Genomic DNA, 20,325 nt, shown 5'->3' on the forward strand with positions numbered 1-20,325 from the left:
CAGGTCAAAGGAAGCGGCCACGTCCAGCTGAAGCAGGGTGAGTTCCCCCGGCGTCAGCCAGGCTCCTCTCTGCGCTTCCTGGCTGCCAGGCTGCTGCCCAGCCCCGTCCTTCCAGGAGCCCCCTTCCCACCTGTCTTAGAGTCAGGCTGAGATGTCCACCCGAGTCCAGGCCCAGGCGGCTGAGAGATGGCGCAAGGGGCTTGGTCTCTGCTTGTGTCCTCCGGGTCCCACCCCTCCGCCTGCTGCTGGCCTGGCCCACCCTGCTGTCTGCTTGTGTCCCCCGGGTCCCACCCCTCTGCCTGCTGCTGGCCTGGCCCACCCTGCTGTCTGCTTGTGTCCCCCGGGTCCCACCCCTCCGCCTGCTGCTGGCCTGGCCCACCCTGCTGTTTATGTCAGCGCCACTCCCAGAAACGAGGGACACAGCCAGAAATAACACATCTCCGGGGCCCTTAGCAGGACGGACGTTCCTCTGGGAAATCCTGGTTTCCATCTGACGGCTTTGCATAGATGCCCTGGTTGCCGTCCTCCCCCTTTGGGGTCTGGCCCTGCGGAGCCCCCACTGCCCAGGCCAGTGGCTTCCTTGAGGCGGCAAAGGTGAGCCCAGGGATGCCTCTCGTGCCCTGCAGGAGCTGACTACGGGCAGATTTCAGAGGAGACCTGGAACTACCTGAACAGCCTGTACGGAGGCGGCCCCGAGATCGCCATCCGCCAGAGCGTGGTGCAGCCGCCGGGCCCGGAGAGCCTGCACGGGGAGCAGAAGATCGAAGCCGAGACCCGGGCAGTGTGATTTGCTGGGCTAGTCTGTAAGTGGCCCTGGCCGGTCCCTCCACGGCACTCTGGGTCCTCTCCTCCCTCTCCAGAGACCCTCACGTGTCCCTTTGAGCATCCAAAGGGCAGTTCCCTGAAGGCGCCTTCTGGAGGCTGTAGGGAGGCCCTGGACGTGCCCAGCCCCACTGCTGAGTGCCCGTGTCCCCACAGCCCTGTGTGCCCCACCCCGCGGAAGGCGTGTTTGTGCCCAGAAGAGAGGCCGGGCCACTGCAGAACCCCGCTGTGTAAAGAGGCAGAAAAGTTGGTTTGGTTCGCAGTGAGTAGCGCTGCAACTGGAAAACGTGCACTTCAGGCTTGTTTAAACGACCAAGACTCTGTGACGTTAATTTGGGTTTTTGTCCTGGCAGTGCTCCTGCCAGTCACTGTCATCATTGTGTCCCCCACAACTGTCCTCTTACTAGCTCGGCCCAGCTTTGTTCCTGGAGCCCGATGCTGCCCCCCTCAGGCAGAGGATGCGTCTGGGGCCAGAGTCAGGGAGTAGCTGCTGCTTCACAGCGTTGCCACCGTTTCTGCCGCCACCGTTTCTGCTGTGAGATTGGCCCTGATCCCCAAAGACTGGAGGGAGCTGCTCCGGACTGGTGAGCGCAGCCAGAAGCCCTGGCCAGTGAGGAGCTCACAGGTCCTCCCTGATGGTCCCGCCGCACCCCTGCATCTCCTGGGCGTCACCAGGAAGGCTCTGAAGTCCCAGGCTGCTTTCAGCACTTTTCCTGCAGACTGGAGACTCTGGACTCATTGCTGATTGGAATGCCAGGAGGAGGGTGGATTTCTGCCAGTGGGGGACATTTCTGGAGGCAGCTGGTCCCCCACACCGCATCCTGCTGAGCCTGCCCCTGGATTGGCTGTACTTTGCCTGGAAGTTCAGCAGTTCATCTTCATGGGAAATTTGCTGAGCCCCCACCAGGGAACCGGATGATGAAACAGGGATACCTCACAGCGCTGCCATTTGCTGCAAAGGCAGCTTCCCGGGCCGACGCTAGAGAAGACAGACTTCCCCTTCCTCCCAGCGCCAGCAGTGCAGAGCCCACCTGGAAGCGTGGGGGGGGCGTGCAGGGGGCAGCGCTCAGGCGGATCCTGGGAAGCGGCCTCTGGATGCTGAGTGGAAGGACCCAGTGAGCACAGCAAGGCACCAAAGCCCCTGGAGAAACCGCCAGAGCGAGATGCGGCCGTCATCAGGGTCACAGCAGATGGCGCGTGGGTGGGGAAGGGGCTCTGGGACCAGACCCCCACACCTCTGTGGTCATCAGTCTCTGTAGAAGCAGATGGTGGTGGAAATTCCAGCAGGTGGGTCTGGCAGAGGCCCCGAGGCCTCACTTTTCGGATCTTCTCTCCCAGATCCTGCTCCCTCCCGGCTGAGCCTGGGTTCCCTGGCATTGGCCCCAGCCTTCTGAAAGCTGCTGCTGCAGCCAGAGGCCGCACGCTGCACTGTCACCACGCAGCTGTGCAGGCTGGGATCGGGCCCCACCTCTGTGCTGTCTAGTTTGTGTTCAGAATGTCAGAATAAACACAGAATAAACATTCCCACAGCCACACTGTCGTCTCTCCTTCACTGCAGTTAATTCTGTTACTGGAGGGCAGGTGAGGCTCTCCGCCATGGGGACAGCCCCTCAAGCCCTGGGGCTCGCCTTGCAGATCACCAAGCCGGGAGGGAGCTTTCCATGTGGCTTTCTGAAACCAGAGACCACCTGGAGGCTGTGGACGCGAGTGGAAGAGGGGACCCAGCCTCTTTAAAGGCCCGTCGGTGTCTCCTTTCCTGGAATCAACACCAGCCTCAGACAGGTAGGGCCAGATGTGGCCAGTGATTGAGGCCAGCACATCCCACGGCCGGTCCCCCTCCGGCCGCCCAGACAGGCGGTTACAGAGTGGCTGTGAGCAGGGGGTTGCCTCTCCTTTGCACACCGGCCCTGGGCATTCAGTGATGCTGGTGTTCAGTAGTCTGAGTTTTTTGTTGGGTCTCATTTTGGGGGAGAGAAGAACTTGAGATTTTTATATATAACTTATCAACATGTATTTGTGAAATCCCATTGTTGCAGGAAAAAGGGGTTCCGATCCAGACCCCAAGAGACGGTTCTTGGATCTCACGCAGGAAGAAACTCAAGGTGAGTTGCAGAGTTCACTGAGAAGAGTTTATTGAAAGCTGCTCAGGTACAGAGTAGAGCGTCCTTAGAAAGCAAGCGGAGGGGTGCCCGTCGCTGTTTTCAACTCCTCTTATGTAGGGGTCTTAGCTATAGAAAAGCTACGCTGCCTGTCACGTGGGCTGACAGCCTGACACAGTGGATTGCTCTGTTGATTTAAAGAAAGCTATCCTTGGCACATCGAAGCCTCACTGTGGTCATCTTCAAGCATACACTGTGTGGCATCTGAACCTTCTGCCATCCTAGGAGTTTGTCCTCGTGGGCGTTAGGCAGCTGCTTCCTCAGACTAAACATCTTAGACCAAGGTTGTGACTGGCCTGGACTGTGCCTAATTTTCTGTTTTTTGAGATGGAGTCTCTCTCTGTCGTTCAGGCTGGAGTGCAGTGGCGTGATCTTGGCTCACAGCAACCTCCACCTCCCAGGTCCAAGCGATTCTCCTGCCTCATCCTCCCGAGTAACTGGGATTACAAGCGCGTGCCACCATGCCCGGCTAAGTTTTGTATTTTCAGGAGAGACAAGGTTTCACCATGTTAGCCAGGCTGGTCTCGAACTCCTGACCTCAGGCGATCTGCCCACCTCGGCCTCCCAAAGAGCTGGGATTACAGGTGTGAGCCACCGTGCCCAGCCCCCCTGGCTAGTTTTCAGGTGGAGCTGAACTCAGAATGACGTCACCCTGGCTCCCCAGGCTTCTGCTTCCCCACCCCTGTCAGATACGAGTGCACAGAAACATTCCAGCATATGCAAGGATAACACCATGACAAGGACCCACGATGGCACAGTGCCAGTTCCATGGAAAGCCCCGGGGCCTCTGGAGTCAGCCACCTTGCCCCACCCCAGAGGTGGCTTCTTGCACGCAGTTCCCTCATCCCGCCTTTTTTTTTTTTTTTTTTTGCTGAAAAATGCTTCATTGTATTACTATCTTTTTTTTTTTTTTTGAGACAGAGTCTCACTCTTGCCCAGGCTGGAGTGCAGTAGCGCAATCTCACCTCACTGCAACCTCTGCCTCCTGGATTCGAGCAATTCTGCCTCAGCCTCTGGAGTAGCTGGGACTATAAGCACGTGCCACTACGCCTGGCTAATTTTTTTTTTTTTTTGTATTTTTAGTAGAGACGGGGTTTCACCGTGTTAGCTGGGATAGCCTTCATCTCCTGACCTCGTGATCTGCCTGCCTCGGCCTCCCAAAGTGCCGGGATTACAGGCTTGAGCCACTGCATCTGACCAAAAGCTTCATTTTAAAATTGAGCTTTCTGACTGTGCTCATGCCTTTAACACCTTCCCAGCAACTTTCTGCTCCTTGATGAGGAAGGCACACTTGATCCTGTCGGGAACACGTTCACACAGAAGCACCAGATGCCCTGCTGACGGGTTTTTTGTTTGTAGACAGGGTCTCACTGGGCTCAAGTGATCCTTCTGCCTCAGCCTCCCAAAGTGCTGGGATTACAGGCGTGAGCCACCGCGCCTGGCCGCTTGCTGACACGTTTTTGGTTTGGGGCGGTCTCATAGGAGCTTTAGGTCTCACAGCACAAACCCCTGGAAGTCAGCCCAGGCCTACGCCACGTGCAGACTTTGGCGCTTTCCCAATCTCGGTATAAAGGTAAAGGATTCTCTTCCCAGGGGTTCGGGCCGGCCTAGTGTTGTTAGAGGCTGTCTTCTAGGAAAGCCTATGACGGACGGTTTGTGAAACTGGGCCATGCTGAGTGCCTGTAGACAGCGTTCCCGGAAGAGGAAAAAACAACCTTGGTCTTTATGTGGGACTCTCTAAGCACTATTTTTGGCTTTGTTTACATTTGAAGGTTAGATACGTGTCGATCCACGTGATTGACATTGAACATGGAAAAGGAGAATGAAAGAGTTTTGTCTGGAAGATTTATTTAGGAGGTTTGGAGATCTTGCACTACAGGAAGGTGAGCTGGAAGTAGGTACCAATTTGCCTTAAAACATTTCCTTATATTTTCCTTTTAACTACCTGGCTTTTAAGGAATTCAAACGTAGGTGTCAGGATCTGAACTCTGTGGTTGATTACTGAGCAGGGACAGGAAGGGCTCCGTGGCTGGGGAGGCCGGGCTCAGGCTCCTTCTCTGTGCTGAGCCAGGGCGTGGCTCTAGCTGCTCCAGGAGCCAGAAAGGCGCCTGCACCGTGGGGGAGGCCGAGGGCCACCTGCCGCCTGCCTGTGGTTCTGTCAGCCGTGGCGCTACTCATAAACCTGCATCTGAATACATTTGCAAGGTGCAGCCACCCAAAAAGTGTATTTCCCACCTTTGTTCTGTTTTAAATTCAGTGCAAACATAAATTATCCTGAGGATCTTAATGCTACCTAATTTTGAGCCCCAGAGAGCCTTGAGGGAAGTGAGTGGGGGTGGGTGGGGGGTGTTCGAATCACAGTCCCCTCTGGCTCTTCCCTTCTGCAACTTCACCTACACAGAGAGATACCTGCTACCTGGACGGAGCAAGGGTGAGCTGGGCACAGAAGAAACGCACGCCCTTGGGGAAAGCTAGGAGCAGTAGACAGCCTAGGCAACGTATGTTCTGGAAAGGTGTCCCGGGGTTTCTCAGGGTGCAGCCTCCATTCCTTCCTTCCTTCCATTTGACCCGTGAGCAGCCTAGATGAGGGGGCCTATGGAGAGCTGGACCTGGGAACAGGTTCTGAAGGGTAGGGCTCGGCAGCCAGAGTCTGTGCAGACTGAAGGGATGCGGCCAGCCCTGGGCTGAGACATCCCTCCAGCAGGTGCCGCAGGGCAGAGGGGAGCCTTCTCCATCCCCCACGGGGAGAGTGGGTCTGCGTGTCCTCCCACAGCTTTCCACCCCTTAGCTCTGCAGACAAAAGTAGGGTCCTTCCTCTGCTGCTTCTGTACCTTTTGTGGTCCAGAGATGTCCCCGGCTGATGTCACTATACCATCTGGAGGTCTAACGGCAGGCACGAGTGCTCAAGTCAAGGCCACATGGGCACTCAGTGCGACCCTGGAGAAGCAGCTGACACACCAAGGGGCGGCCACGTGCCTGCTGGCAGCCTTCACACCCTCATCCCGGGTCTCAGAGGGCGCTGGCAACACAGATCCCTGCCTCCCCTCTCAGGAAAGGGTTGCAGGGCCAGGGGAAGGGCGGCCTCCTCCGGGCGGGTGCGCAGAGCCAGGGAACCCGTCTGGATGGTGGCTCTTTCCCACCATCCTTCTCTGGCAGCAGCAGTTCAAAGCGGGGCTTCCAGGCTGTCCCATACATTTCACGATTTCGGAGTCTTTCGCTTCAATTAAAAAAAAAAAAAAAAAAAACTGGGGGCATGCCCGAGCCCCGCCTCTGCCCACCTCCTCCTCCCTCACCGCAGGGCTCCCTCCTCTCTCCCTCCACTGCTGCGCTCTGCCGTCTGCTCCCGCCAGGGGTCCCCACCGTCTCTGCGGACCGAGGAGCCGCCTCCCAGGCCCGGGCGTGCCCAGGGCTGGTGGAGGGCGTGGGGCGTGGGGCGTGGGGCGGGCCGGTATTTCCTGACCCGCTGGAGGAGCCGGCCCCACAGGCTTGTGGCCTCCCCAGAGCCGGTGAGCCAGGAACTTCCTACTTCAAGAGGCTTCCCCAGTGCAGCAGAAAAGCAACTAGTAGTCCTCACTGCTCCCGACCTCTGTGATGTCCACACCCGCGGGAATGCGGGCCCCAAACCAGCAGGCTCTGCTGTAGGCGCCTCAGCGCTGGTGCGGCTCTTGGAGAAGGCTCGGGCGGGGCGGGTGGGGCGTGGGGGGGTTCACAGGTGGAGACAGCCCGTCTCCGCCCCGCAGACTGCTGGGCGCAGTCCCGAAATATTCTTCCCAAGTGGACTTTTTTGCTGACAACCTAGAGGAGAGGGTTCCGGGTAGGATAACGGTAGGTCCCCCTTGTTCCCTTGTGCCACGCTATGTCACACTGGGAACCAGAGATTGCCAGTGGCGCCTTGAAGCCAGCTGCACGCACTTGTGGGAGAGGTTCCCAGTGGCCCCTTATTGGTGCCCTCACCTCCTGCCCTCTGCAAGTGAGGACGCTTGGCATCAGCAGAGCTGCCAGGCCTGTACTTCGTATAGCTGCGAATACATCATTTCCTGGACAACTGTTTTCCTAAAACAGTGCTTAAAAAAAAAACAACCACCTCGGGACACAGAGAAGTGTGGGCACAAACCGATTGTATCTTTCCCCAAAAGGCCAGAGTGAAATTTTCAAAGCAGGCTGTGGAAACGGGGCGTCCCGCTGCACATGTCCAGCGGCTGCCCGGCACAAAGCGGCTGCCCTTTTGAGCTGCCCACATGAAACAGCTCCGCACTGCCTGCAGCCTCACAGAAACTGCTGATTCCAGCCACGCCACCAGGAGTACCAGCTTGAGCACTGGTGACACGAGATCAATGAGACTCAGGCGCGCCCTCATTTCACCACCTCCTCCTGCCCCAGCCCCAAGCAATGGGGTCCCCAAAGAGCTAGAGTAGCAACCAGTTGAATGTGCATGCAAAAAATACTCCTAGCCATAAGGAGCCTTTCAGAATCCTTGCACTAAATCAGCCCGAATTTCATGTCACCACGGTCTAAGAGCCTCCCCCTCCACTGTGGATGGGGGTGGAATTTAGAGCTGTCTAGGTCTCCAGCTCCTCCCAGGGGCCAGCTCCCCAGCCCAGGGGGTTTCCAATGACACCAGACTGCTTCCGCAACTAGGGTCATGTCTTCATGCAACATAATAGTCCCATGACACGGTGCCAGAAGTTATACTTTATTTTAACACGTAGAGGATTAACATATAGTTACAAGGTCAATATAAGCCTTCCAATGGAAGCTCTTTATTTGGTTTAATTCCATCTCCAGAGACAAACAGGCAACTCTAGGACCTTTACAGTGGCGACTGGCCTCACACAGCAAAATGCCTCCAAAGTTTAAAATTAGTGCAACACACACACGAACGTCTTAAAGGTGCTCAATATCAGGTTAAAATAGAATTCTGGACCTTTTAAAAAAGTTTTTGGATGATAATAAGCACAGGAGGCAGAGCCAATAAGAAACATGAAACCAGTATTTCTGGAAAAACACTTAGTATTAACGTCACTTTTTTGACGTCGTGTAAACTTTCTTCTGTAATGACAGATGTTACCAAAAGCCATCGAGACCTTTGTGCTGCGCTGGTTAGACAGGCTGCAGGCTTATCTCCAAAGTGAGCGGGATAAAACCCCCCACGGAACAGCCCATGACAACCTTCCGTGCCTTTTTATACTTTCCCATCCTGCAAATGAAAAACTGGGTAAAGGACAAGTTCCTCTCTTTCATTTTGTTTCTAAGTACTTTTCAGGGCAGGCTCTTTTACAATTAGTCATCTTAACAACACAACAGTATTCTAGCACGGCGGTGAAGTGACAGGCGGCAGATATGGGGCAGGAAGGAGACGCTCACAGGAAATTCCACGTTCTACTCTATGTGAACTGCTCCAGAAAAATACAGACATGATTTCACAGTAGGATTCCCAGAGTCAATGATACATAGGACAACTGACCTCCTCTAAGAAGCCCGGCTGGGGCAGCAGTGAGCTTTCCATGGAGCCACGGGGACGGGCCAGGAAGCAACACCCAGGTTCAGCATTTAAGAGCACTCGCTGTAACATTCTTTTCGGACACGGGTGGTGGAAAAATTTAAAAACGCGGAGGAGTGACGGGGATATAAGCGTATCCTATCCTGGGGGTGACGGTCATTCAAAGAGCAAATTACTGCAGCTTATACCTTTTCACTATGTTGCAAGAAATGAATCTATCCTGACCCATCATATGAAAGATGTGATGCACATGCAGATCCCATTTTAAAGAACCGTTTCACATCCTCGTGGAGTGGAGAGTGGTCCACTTGAGTTGGTGAGGTCAGAAGTTCCTGGAGATCCCTGTCGGCCCTGTTGGCGGGGGAGCCCTTGCGGAGCTGTGCAGGCTGCCGCACTCTCCATGCACCTGTTGGTTTGCAGGGACAGAGGCGCGGCCCTGACTCTTCTCACCCTGAGTCATCCCAGCTTGTCTTTTGTCTGTCAAGTTGGTCCTCCTGCATGTAATGGGTGCACCACGCTTAGGTCACGGGTTGCAGGGACCGGAAGCCCATGGCTCTGCCGCAGCCCTGAGCCTTCAGTGGGCGGTTTGCAGTCCCCCAGGGAAGAAACAGAGAGGCTCATGCTCACCCACTTTAAAAACCCGAAGCCACTTCCTCTTCACCTGCCTGGGCCTCCGTGCTTGTGGTTTCTCGTCCCGGAGGGCTGGCGGAGCTGCTCCGGAAGGGTGCTGTGTGGTCAACCCTGGTTGGCTGAGAGGAGCAATTTCCTGGTTTCCACGAGTAAAGACGGCCCCATCCCTTGGGACCTGTCCTTTCTGTCCCTGTCCCTTTGGCTTCTATAGGACTTCCTTGTCTCACATTCGTAAACAGCAAGAGAAACCGAGGATGCTTGAGGGGACCACCTAAGTTACAAAGCCAAGCAAATAAAGCCGCCTGACGCCATCCCTAGGCTTCGGTGGCGCTCTCAGTCACAGGAGCTCTCAGCCAATGGTTCCTCTTGACTGTTTCTGCACCAAATGAGAGGAGGAGCTGCTCTGCTCTAAGGTGTGGGGGGCCACAGATTAGGGGATCTCAAGTTTTCCTCGAAGACCCACACGGGGAAAGAAACTTAGCTCTAAAAGCAAACTCAACTAATTCCACATGACCTGAAGAGCAGGTGATAAATGGGGTGGTGGCGGCGGGATCCCTCAACGGACCACGAGAGGCACGGGGTCTTTGGTGATTAAAGTGCTAACCTTGGTGGGGTGCAGTAGCTCACGCCTGTAATCTCAGCACTTTGAGACGGGCGGATCACCTGAGGTCAGGAGTTCAAGGCCAGCCTGACCAACACGGTGAAACCCCATCTCTACTAAAAATGCAAAAATTAGCCAGGTGTGGTGGTACACGCCTGTAATCACAGCTATCTGGGAGGCTGAGGCAGGAGAATTGCTGGAACCCAGGAGGCGGAAGTTGTAGTGAGCCAAGATCATGCCACTGCACAACAAAGCGAGACTCCGTCTCAAAAACAAAACAAAACAAAACAAAAAAACAAGAAGTGCTAACCTCTTCAGATGCTAATCCTGGGGCTCCTGGAAAGGAGAGGATGTTCGCTTTCCAATGAGCCGGTGCAGAGGGGAGGGAGGGCCTCGCTCACAAGCACATGGTCTACAGTTCTCAGGGACAGGGAAGTGATGCAGAGGACAGGCGTGGGCTCCTCACAGCCGGTGGACACAGGTGAGCCAACAAGGTGAGCTGGAATTTGACCTCCAGCGTGGACCTTCCCAGGCCACTGAAAACAGGGCGCCAAACCAAAATGTGTGCACACGCGTGTGTACTGGTGGGTGTGCCTGTGGGTGTGTATGCACCTGCCCCCCGCCCACCAGATGCTCTCAGTTCGAGGGGATAGTGAAAGGGTCAATGTTTAGTATGAGGTGCAAGCCTAGAATCCAAAAAGGACCACTGAGGACTTCACAGACTCGGGAGAAGAGGAAGTGTTTTCTACAGCAGACAGTCGGGGACACAGGGATGACATCGAGTGCTCAGTCCGCCTGGTGTGCGCCGGACCTGCCTTGTCTCCTCAGGGGACCCGTGATGACATTTTCACTAAAGGCACTGGGTGAAGCGCGGAAGGGCCGCCAGGACGGGCCCGGGTGGACTGAGGGCCCAGGAAGGAGCAGGCGGGGGTGTGTGTCCCACCGTCTCAGTGGCCTGCGCGGGGTGGGTTGGGGGAGCGATGAGGACTGACCCGAGCCGTGGGGGTGGGCGCTGGCGAGGCTTGTCCCCCACGAGGTGGCCCGGGCTGGGCGGGAGGGCAGGGCCGCAGGGAACATGCTGTAGAGAGAGAGAGAGAGACCGCCCCGCAGGGATGGGGCCGCGGAGGGATGGGCCGTCCACAGGGCAGGGCACTGGAGGCCTGTGGGGACAAGCAGACGGAGGCTCCTCCAGGAAGGTTCACCTGAGGCTCGCAGGCACTCCCCTCTAGGAATCTACAACACAAAGAGAAACAGAAAGAGAAACTCGCCGTTAGAGAGGATGGCGCGGGTTCCAGGCGGGCATTTTGCTCTTGGCTACAAACTGCACCGCCCTGGGAGGGGAGGGTAGTGGGAGGGGAGGGAAGGGGTGGGAGGGGGCATCTCAGAGCAATTGGTTACCACAGGGCAGGTCTGAGATGAGGAACTTTCACGGTTTTCTCTCTAGCCTTTAGCTGGTCTTTCCTTCAGGGTTAAGAGAAGCCCAAACAGGAGACTGATGAGGCCATCCGCCCCAGCTCATCTTTCTTACAAGTTTAGAGAGAAAGTAAGAAACGGAGGCCAGGGCCGGGCGTGGTGGCTCACGCCTGTAATCCCAGCACTTTGGGAGGCTGAGGCAGGCAGATCACGAGGTCAGGAGTTCAAGGCCAGCCTGGCTAACGTGGTGAAACCCCGTCTCTACTAAAAATACAAAAATTAGCCGGGTGTGGTGGTGGGCACCTGTAATCCCAGCTACTTGGGAGGCTGAGGCAGGAGAATCGCTTGAACCCACGAGATGGAGGTTGCAGTGAGCCAAGATTGGGCCACTGTACTCCAGCCTGGATGACAGAGCAAGACTCCATCTCAAAAAAAAAAAAAACCAACCAAACAAACAAACAAAAAAAAACGGAGGCCGGTGCAGTGGCTCACACCTACAATCCCAGCACTTTGAGAGGCTGAAGAGGGAGGATCACATGAGCTCAGGAGTTCGAGACCAGCCTGGGCCACAACATAACCAGACCTCATCTCTACAAAAAAATTTGTTTAATTAACCGGCACGTTGGCACTGCCGTAGTCCCGGCTATTCGGGAAGGTGAGTTGGAAGGATGGCTTGAGCCCAGGGAGGTCGGGGCTGCAGTGAGCCAGGATCGCGCTGCTACACTTCAGCTTGGGCGACAGAGGGAGACCTCGACTCCAAAAAGAAGAGAAAAGAAATGCATCCGTTTCCTAGAATGGTACAAGGAACATGAAGGCCCTATTCTCTCAGAAGGAAACTCTTGGGTCTTTGGCAGCACAATGTAAAATCTTTGGTGAAAAGCAAAACCTGTCGTTCTGTATTCATTCAGCAATAAACCGTGAAAAGCTCGTCATCTCAAGGAGAGAGAAAAGAAACAAAAGAAACACAGACTTCTCAGGCCCTGAGTGCACACAGGATCAGACGCGGGAGGTGCCGTCATTTAAAAAGGAGGAGGTGGGGGCGGGAGGCAGAATTTTTAAAAAAGCATTGGGCTAGAAAATTCCCTATTACTGGAGATGAAAGAGTTAAATATTCACATTACACAGAATAATTTTCTTGGAAACATGAAAAGTCACTTAAAATACACAATACTGAGAAAAAATATAACATTTATTAGAGAGGCGGATATGAGGGTACAACTAAAAGATGCCAGAGTCTTGTCTTTTAGAATGAGAATAGAAAGAGACAATCATGTTGCTGTATTCAAACAAAACTTACTCAGAACCCCAGAGTTTCTAATAAACTCCAGTGCGGAGCCGCAGCGGGGACCTAGCTCCCCGTGCGAGACGCTTCGCGGCTTTCCGGCAGTTATAAAAACAGAAAGGTCATTAGGCAGCAGGAGAACCCATAAAACAAACAGATAAAAGTACAACATTAAAACAACTCATTCAAGTACTGCTTTGAGTTTTTAAGTTGCAGTCTATACACATGTATTCTGTGGGGGGAGTTATGAAAATATTTAACAGCAATCGAAAAATCGAAAAACCATAAAAGAAAGTCACAATCCAATGGACCCACCGGAAGTTACTCTAAATAGTTTGGCAATTATTAAATAAGCACATCGTAGACACCACACACACACACACACACACACACACACACACACACACACACACACACACGGTGCACCGGCATTATAACAATAAAACAGCTGCACTGAGTTATGGGCCTAAGAAAACAGTGGCTTTGCCCCATCAGATGGGTTTAAGGAGGGCAGTGTTTGTGGGCAAGTTGGACAGAGTTATAAACAGAGTAGGGCGGAAAGGCTTCTCTGTACGTATTCTTAATCTCTAAGTGTAACTTTCAAATAAAAGGAGAAAATTATATAAGTAGCTGAGATTTTGCTGTTTTTATTTTAACAGAGAACTGCTAGAAGATAATAAAGTATACTTTGGGTGGAAATGGAAATTCCTGGTTCTTTGGAATTTGGTTTTCTAATATTTCATGCATTGATGAGATGGACCTGAAATTTACAAAATATCTTTAACTGTTTAGTCAATATTACAGAGATTCACCTGGTACAGCACTGAGACATACAACGTAATGATCACACATTTAAAATTATCATAAATGGATGTGCCCAGACCCCTCCCACCCCATTCCCCCTGAAACCAACTGAGCTGTTTTCTGAATTAAATTTGAATAACGAAATAACTAAATTTGAATAATTAAATAAGAAAAAAAAAAAAAACCACATAGTTTGACCGAATGCCTTTTTGCAAAACCGACTTTTACAAGGTTAATGCCGTCTCCCTATTTTCGAGTTTTTCAGTGGCTGCTTTGCTTTGTCCAGGAGTTCACAGACTGGAAATGAGTTTGTCATCGGATAGAAAGGTCGGATTTTAACACCTTAGGTTTCCCATTCACTTGTTTACTGGGGTAAAGCTGGAAACTTCCTGCTGCTCATTTGAACAGATCCCTGTGGTTGAAGGGTCAGCTGATTTTCTCACTGCAGTGCTTACAAAGAGGCCTGGGGTCAGGATGGGCGCCTTGATTGATATTATGTCAGCAAAAGTATCCAAAAGTAATTTGGGCCTGGCACAGTGGCTCACCCTGTAATCCCAGCACTTTGGGAGGCTGAGGTGGGCGGATCACTTGAGCTCAAGAGTTTGAGACCAGCCTGGTCAACATGGTAAAAACCCGTCTCTACTTAAAAAAACAAAAAACAAAAAACAAAATTAGCCGGGTGTGGTGGCGGGCACCTGTAATCCCAGCTACTCGGGAGGCTGAGACACAAGAATTACTTGAACCTGGGAGGCGGAGGTTGTAGTGAGCCAGGATTGTATTACTGCACTCCAGCCTAGGTGACAGAGAGTGAGACTCTGTCTCAAAAAAAAAAAAAAAAAAAAAAAAAAGAGGCCGGGCGCGGTGGCTCACGCCTGTAATCCCAACACTTTGGGAGGCTGAGGCGGGCGGATCAAGAGGTCAGGAGATTGAGACCATCCTGGTTAACGCGGTGAAACCCGTCTCTACTAAAAATACAAAAAATTAGGCCGGGCGCGGTGGCTCAAGCCTGTAATCCCAGCACTTTGGGAGGCCGAGGCAGGCGGATCACAAGGTCAGGAGATCGAGACCACAGTGAAACCCCGTCTCTACTAAAAATACAAAAAATTAGCTGGGTGCGGTGGCGGGCGCCTGTAGTCCCAGCTACTCAGGAGGCTGAGGCAGGAGAATGGCGGGAACCCGGGAGGCGGAGCTTGCAGTGAGCCGAGATCGCGCCACTGCACTCCAGCCTGGGCAACAGCGTGAGACTCCGTCTCAAAAAAAAAAAAAAAAAAATACAAAAAATTAGCTGGGCGTAGTGTGGGCATCTGTAGTCCCAGCTACTCGGGAGGCTGAGGCAGGCGAATCGCTTGAACCCAGGAGGCAGAGGTTGCAGTGAGCCGGGATTGTGCCACCGCACTCCATCCTAGTGACAGAGCGAAACTCCATCTCAAATTAAAAAAAATATATATGTTTTTTAAAGAATCAGGCTGTCACCAAGTAAAGGTTAACAGGCTGTGAGAATCTTAAAACACAGCCACAAGCAACCACAACCCCCACTGGGTTCTGGAGCCCGAATGTGCAGCTACTGCTTGGAAAATCAGTTTTAAATGGACTTGAGCTGATAAAATGAACCCACCAGGTAGAGGGAGGGGCTAATTTCCCACTTGAAAGTAGGAGGGACACAAGGAAATCACTTTCACAATCAAATGAAAAGAGAATCTGAGCCAGCGCCTTCATTCTGACCCATTTGTAGTGGGTTCTCTATGATCTCGGGGTGGATTCTTGAAATGGGCACAGTGAAATGCCTGGCAACCATCTACGCATGCGACCAATTTCACTATCTAACCTCCCACATCAATGCCAATTTGAAAATGCAAATTCTCATGTGGCCTAGATTCCTTTCGATGTGATGAGACATTTTATTTCATTCTGGCTACAGTTAATTGTATAAAATGAGCCAGAAATTCTAAAATCATTTCCAGTAAATCCAAACTTTGCCAATGATTGAAAGCAAAAACAAAAACAAAAACAAAAAACAAAAGCAAACCCCCAAACTCTCTAAACAGCGATGTGCTGAGATCTGAGATCTGTGTCTGTGGGGAGAAGCATTTGTTGCCGCACCATGTTTTATTTATAGCCCCACCTGGGCAAGCATGGATGCAGCTCTACTTGTAAAACCAACAGAAACAGAACCAAGCGTGAGAGAAAATCACAAGGAGCTGACGCATGGACATGCTCTGCTTTTAAGTAACTGCATCTAAACAGCACTAGCACATCTGATCAACTGTCAGTTTGGGCCGGGTGCAGTGGCTCACGCCCGTAATCCCAGCACTTTGGGAGGCAGAAGCAGGCAGATCACTTGAGGTCAAGAGTTTGAGACCAGCCTGGCCAACATAAGTGAACCTGTCTCTACTAAAAATACAAGAATTAGCTGGGCGTGGTGGTGCGCACCTGTAACCCCAGCTACTCGGGAGGCTGAGGCACGAGAATCGCTTGAACATGGGGGAGGTGGAGGTTGCAGTGAGCCACTGTACTCCAGCCTGGGCAACAGAGCCAGACCCTGTCTCAAAACAACAACAAAAACAACAAAAACACAAACACAACAACAAAAAAAACCTGTCAATTTGATGACATTTGGAAAATCAGCAATGCCGTGTAAAAATCAACTGGTCAATTCACTGAACTTTTCCAGGTTTCAGCTGGTTGTCTGGGATCATACAGATATAACAGGATACTCGTGATGCCCTACCAAGGATGCTGACCATGTTTAAGTAAAAATACACAGTTTAGATGCCAATATAAGAATCTTACTTACTCCTTTACTCAAGGAGGAGGAGATGTTATTTTACTTGTGACTTCCTCCCAAGTGAATGAGTGTACAATTTAACAAACTAGCACAGTTCAGTTTATTAAGTTACAATCTATAACCTCCTAATGTCGCTCAGTGTATGGTGGACACTAGATATAAACAAGAATAGGGAAGTCTTTGGCACCTGCAAGATGTGTGCCGGCTTTTAAATTCAGAAAGATTGATTAGAAGCTACAATGCAATTTTTTTTTTTTTAATCTACAGATACCACCAAAAGAAGAAATGCTTATCAGATTTCGAATGACACAGCTGTAAATTGGCGGTTGGCAGCTTTCCACATAAAATTTTCATCAGTAAGTGAAACTTGATCACAGCCCAAACTAGACAAGACAATTCAGGTGGCCGGACCCTGAAGTCCCCTGTGAGACTACAGGAACGCGTGCACTGTGGTGCTCGCCAGCCAGTCTCTTGAGGAACTGCCTGCAACAGTCACGGTTGTGGGGAGAAACAACTCCATTTTTTTTTAAGGTTTTTTTTTTGTTTTTTTTTTTAATGGTATTAAATATAAGTCTTAGCACCTTTGGCATTTTTGTCCAAACAGACTTCGACATACGAAGTGGGGACATAACCCTCTTCATCTTCATTTCTCCGAATGCGGGTCCAGCCATCGCCTTTGTCTTCCTCGATGACATACAGTGTTTCTCCTTCAACCACGGAGATCGTTCCTTCATTCTGACCTGAAAAAGCAATATCAGGGTATTTTAGATGTCTTGGCAAACGCAGGTAGAAAGCCAACAGTGGCCTTTGCAATGAAACAAGTGTCATCAAAGATGAAGTCCATGCAAAATTCACCCCACTTGGTCCTTCTCTGATACACTGACCCCTCACCCACTGCCTCAAAACCGTCTCCTTCTGCACAGAAATGTCGGGGTTCTTACCTCTGTCTCTCTAGGGACCCTCTCTAAGGCCTCCAGGGGCCTCTTTCTCCTCCCTCCCAGAATGGCAAGTGTTTCCCCACCGGGAAAATCTTTGGGCCTCTTCTCTAGTCTTCTTCTGTCTCCCTTGGATCTCTCTTGGGGGAAAGGTACCCCCATGGCTCCAACTGCTTCTCTTTTGTCTGCTGGTTTTCTTGGGGGGAGTTGGGGGGATGGAGTCTCGCTCTTGTTGCCCAGGCCAGAGTACTGTGGTGCGATCTCAGCTCACTGCAGCCTCCGCCTCCCCGGTTCAAGCAATGCTCCTGCCTCAGCCTCCCAAGCAGTTGAGACTATAGGTGTGCACCACACCCAGCTAACCTTTGTGTTTTTAGTAGAGACAGGGTTTCACCATGTTGGTCAGGCTGGTCTCAAACTCCTGACCTCAGGTGATCCACCTGCCTCAGTCTCCCAAGTTTTTTGTTTTGAGACAAAGTCTTGCTCTGTTGCCTAGGCTGGAGTATGATGGTGCGATCTCTGTTCACTGCAACCTCTGACTCCCGGGTTCAAGTGATCCTCCTGCCTCGGCCTCCCGAGTAGGTGAGATTACAGGCATGTGCCACCACGCCCGGCTAATTTTGTATTTTTAGTAGAGACAGGGTTTCACCATGTTGGTCAGGCTGGTCTCGAACTCCTGACCTCAGGTGATCTGCCCCCTTGGCCTCCCAAAGTGCTGGGATTACAGGCGTGAGCCACCACGCCCGGCCCAGCTGCTCCTCCTTAAACACTGTCCTCACATACTGCTTCCATTCTGGTACTTTCTGTAGCCAAGATTCCACATTTCCTCCTGTCTGCAGCACACCGCCACCTAGACATGGCCCCAACACCTGGAACAACACAGACGAGCCTGGATTCACTATTCTTCCTCCTAACTGTATCCTCCTCCTACTTTTCCACTTCCCCAGACCTCTCCATCCTCTCAGGAATGCAACTCTGGGAGCCATCTTGGCTTTCCTCTCCTTTTTCTTCCTGGCTTCTGATCAGCCCCAAATCTACGCAGTTTGTCAATGGCGGCATCTCTGTATCCATTCCTTGAACAAGGCCCCCAAGACCTTCTCGTAGGATCATTTCAAAGGCTGCCCACCCCCCCCACCCAGTTTTCTGCAAGGCAAAGAGTTTAGGGAGCTGTTAATAGGGCAACAGGGAATGGCGGGGGGATGGTTGGAATATGAAGTAAAACTGGGAACATTTAAACTAGTACTTCTTTCTTATTTTGTCACAATGAACATACAGTCTATTAAAGGCTCTGAAAAGTCCTGTAGTAAAGAAATCTGTAAACTGTATTTATCCCAGGGCTTCCCAAACTTACTTGAGCTCTGATTGCTATTTTTAAAAAATTTATTCATTATATTAAAATGCAACTTTTTCATAATTTTATTATTATTATTTTTTTTAGAGAGACAGGGTTTCACTCTATTGCCTAGGCTGCAGTGCAGTGGTATGATCATAGCTCACTGTAGCCCTGAACTCCTGGCCTCAGCCTCCCAAAGTGCTGGGATTACAGGTGTGCTGCCACTGAGCCTGGCCTGATAGCATCTTTCAAGGCTTCCTTATTAATGTTCTGCAGGACATCATTTCAAGGTTCATCAGTTTAGAAACACTAAACTAGTTTATCTTTTCTTTTCTTTCTTTCTTTTTTTTTTTTTTTTGAGACAGAGTTGCCCTCTGTTGCCCACACTGAGGGCAGTGGCGCAATCTCGGCTCACTGCAACTGCCGCCTCCTGGGTTCGAGCAATTCTCATGCTTCAGCCTCCCGAGTAGCTGGGATTACAGGTACCTGCCACCATACCTGGCTAATTTTTGTATTTTTAGTATAGATGGGGTTTCATCATGTTGGCCAGGCTGGTCTTGAACTCCTGACCTCAGGTAATCTGCTCACCTCAGCCTCCCAAAGTTCTAGGATTACAGGCATGAGCCACCGCGCCCAGCCTAGGCTGGTCTTTCTAACCATCCTCCCTGTTTTCTAGTTGATCCTACACATCTGACAATGACTTTCTTAAGGTACAGCTCTGACTGCATCAACACCCTGTTAGAGGCTGAGCTTCAACAGCTCCTCAATGTTTGCCACATAAAATCCAGATGTTTCTCTGACCTCGCCCCCATTGGCACTTCCCACTTTTTAGTGCCACATTTCACTATTAGGACTTAAGATATCTAAGCTCCAGCCACACAATGCCCATTTTTGGCCACACTCCCCATGCCATGGCAAGCTCTCCAAACTTCCTTAAGGAAGTGACCTCATTCTTCCCTGTCCTCCCCATTCCTCTGTATCCCTCCTCTGGCAAACACTGCAAGCTGTCCGCTTTTATTTTTAATTTAATTTAATTTTTATTTATTTATTTATTTTGAGACGGAGTCTTGCTCTGTCGCTCAGGCTGGAGTGCAGTGGCGCGATCTCGGCTCACTGCAAACTCCGCCTCCTGGGTTCACGCCATTCTCCTGCCTCAGCCTCCCAAGTAGCTGGGACTACAGGCGCCCGCCACCTCGCCCGGTTAATTTTTTTTTGTATTTTTAGTAGAGACGGGGTTTCACCATGTTAGCCAAGATGGTCTTGATCTCCTGACCTTGTGATCCGCCTGCCTCAGCCTCCCAAAGTGCTGGGATTACAGGCATGAGCCACCGTGCCCGGCCTATTTTTATTTTTTGAGAGGGAGTCTCGTCTGTTGCCAGGCCGGAATAAAGTGGCATGATCTTGGCTCACTGCAACCTCTGACTCCTGGGTTCAAGTGATTCTCCTGCCTCAGCCTCCCGAGTAGCTGGAATTGCAGGCGTGCACTACCATGCCCAGATAATTTTTGTATTTTTAGTAGAGATGGGGTTTCACCATGTTGGCCAGGATGGTCTCGATCTCCTGACCTCATGATCCACCCGCCTCAGCCTCCCAAAGTGCTGGGATTATAGGCATGAGCCACTGTGCTCAGCCACTGCTCGCTCCTTAAGTGTGTCTGCCTGATCTCCCTCCAGGCAGGTGCCATATTATACGACCTGCATCTCCCCTCTTCACGGGCCTTTACAAGACAGGAGTGCTATAGATATTAAATATTAAATGAATGGATGAAATGATCATCCTACATATCGTCCGCTGCAGTGAAGCAAGAACCAAAAGTCAAAATATACAACCAAATAATAATCATACCATGAGTAGGATAAAAGCATAGTAGAGAAAGATCTGGAAGGCTGCTGCTGCTTTTTTTTTTTTTTTTTTTTTTTTTGAGACAGAGTCTGGCTCTGTCCCCCAGGCTGGAGTACAGTGGTGCTATCTCAGCTCACTGCAAACTTTGCCTCCTCAGTTCAAGTGATTCTCATGCCTCAGCCTCCCAAGCAGCTGGGATTACAGGCACATGGCACCACGCCT

General features: G+C 51.5%; 1 protein-coding gene and 1 non-coding gene across 24 annotated transcripts in view; one reads left to right on the forward strand and one right to left on the reverse strand.

Annotated features, from left to right (window-relative positions):
* LOC105464026 (uncharacterized) lies at positions 1-3,255 on the forward strand. Its single transcript, XR_011612887.1, has 4 exons — positions 1-37; positions 627-803; positions 979-2,604; positions 2,859-3,255. It is a non-coding gene; the product is annotated as an uncharacterized protein (transcript).
* Positions 3,256-7,661: 4,406 nt separating this feature from the next.
* Positions 7,662-20,325, reverse strand: part of LOC105464027 (formin binding protein 1) — a 161,959-nt gene continuing 149,295 nt past the window's right edge. For 18 of the 23 annotated variants that reach the window (XM_071078431.1, XM_011711641.2, XM_011711635.2 and 15 more), the window contains one exon: positions 12,297-16,736. In XM_071078431.1, coding sequence (XP_070934532.1) covers positions 16,558-16,736 — 179 coding nt within the window. In that variant the 3' untranslated portion in view covers positions 12,297-16,557. Of the gene's footprint in view, positions 10,946-12,296; positions 16,737-20,325 lie in introns of those variants that run through there. The other 5 variants (XM_011711626.2, XM_011711619.2, XR_011612885.1 and 2 more) reach the window with 4 other exon arrangements.

Source organism: Macaca nemestrina, chromosome 14 (genome assembly GCF_043159975.1).
Source record: "Macaca nemestrina isolate mMacNem1 chromosome 14, mMacNem.hap1, whole genome shotgun sequence".
In the NCBI taxonomy this organism is placed as follows: Eukaryota; Metazoa; Chordata; class Mammalia; order Primates; family Cercopithecidae; genus Macaca; species Macaca nemestrina.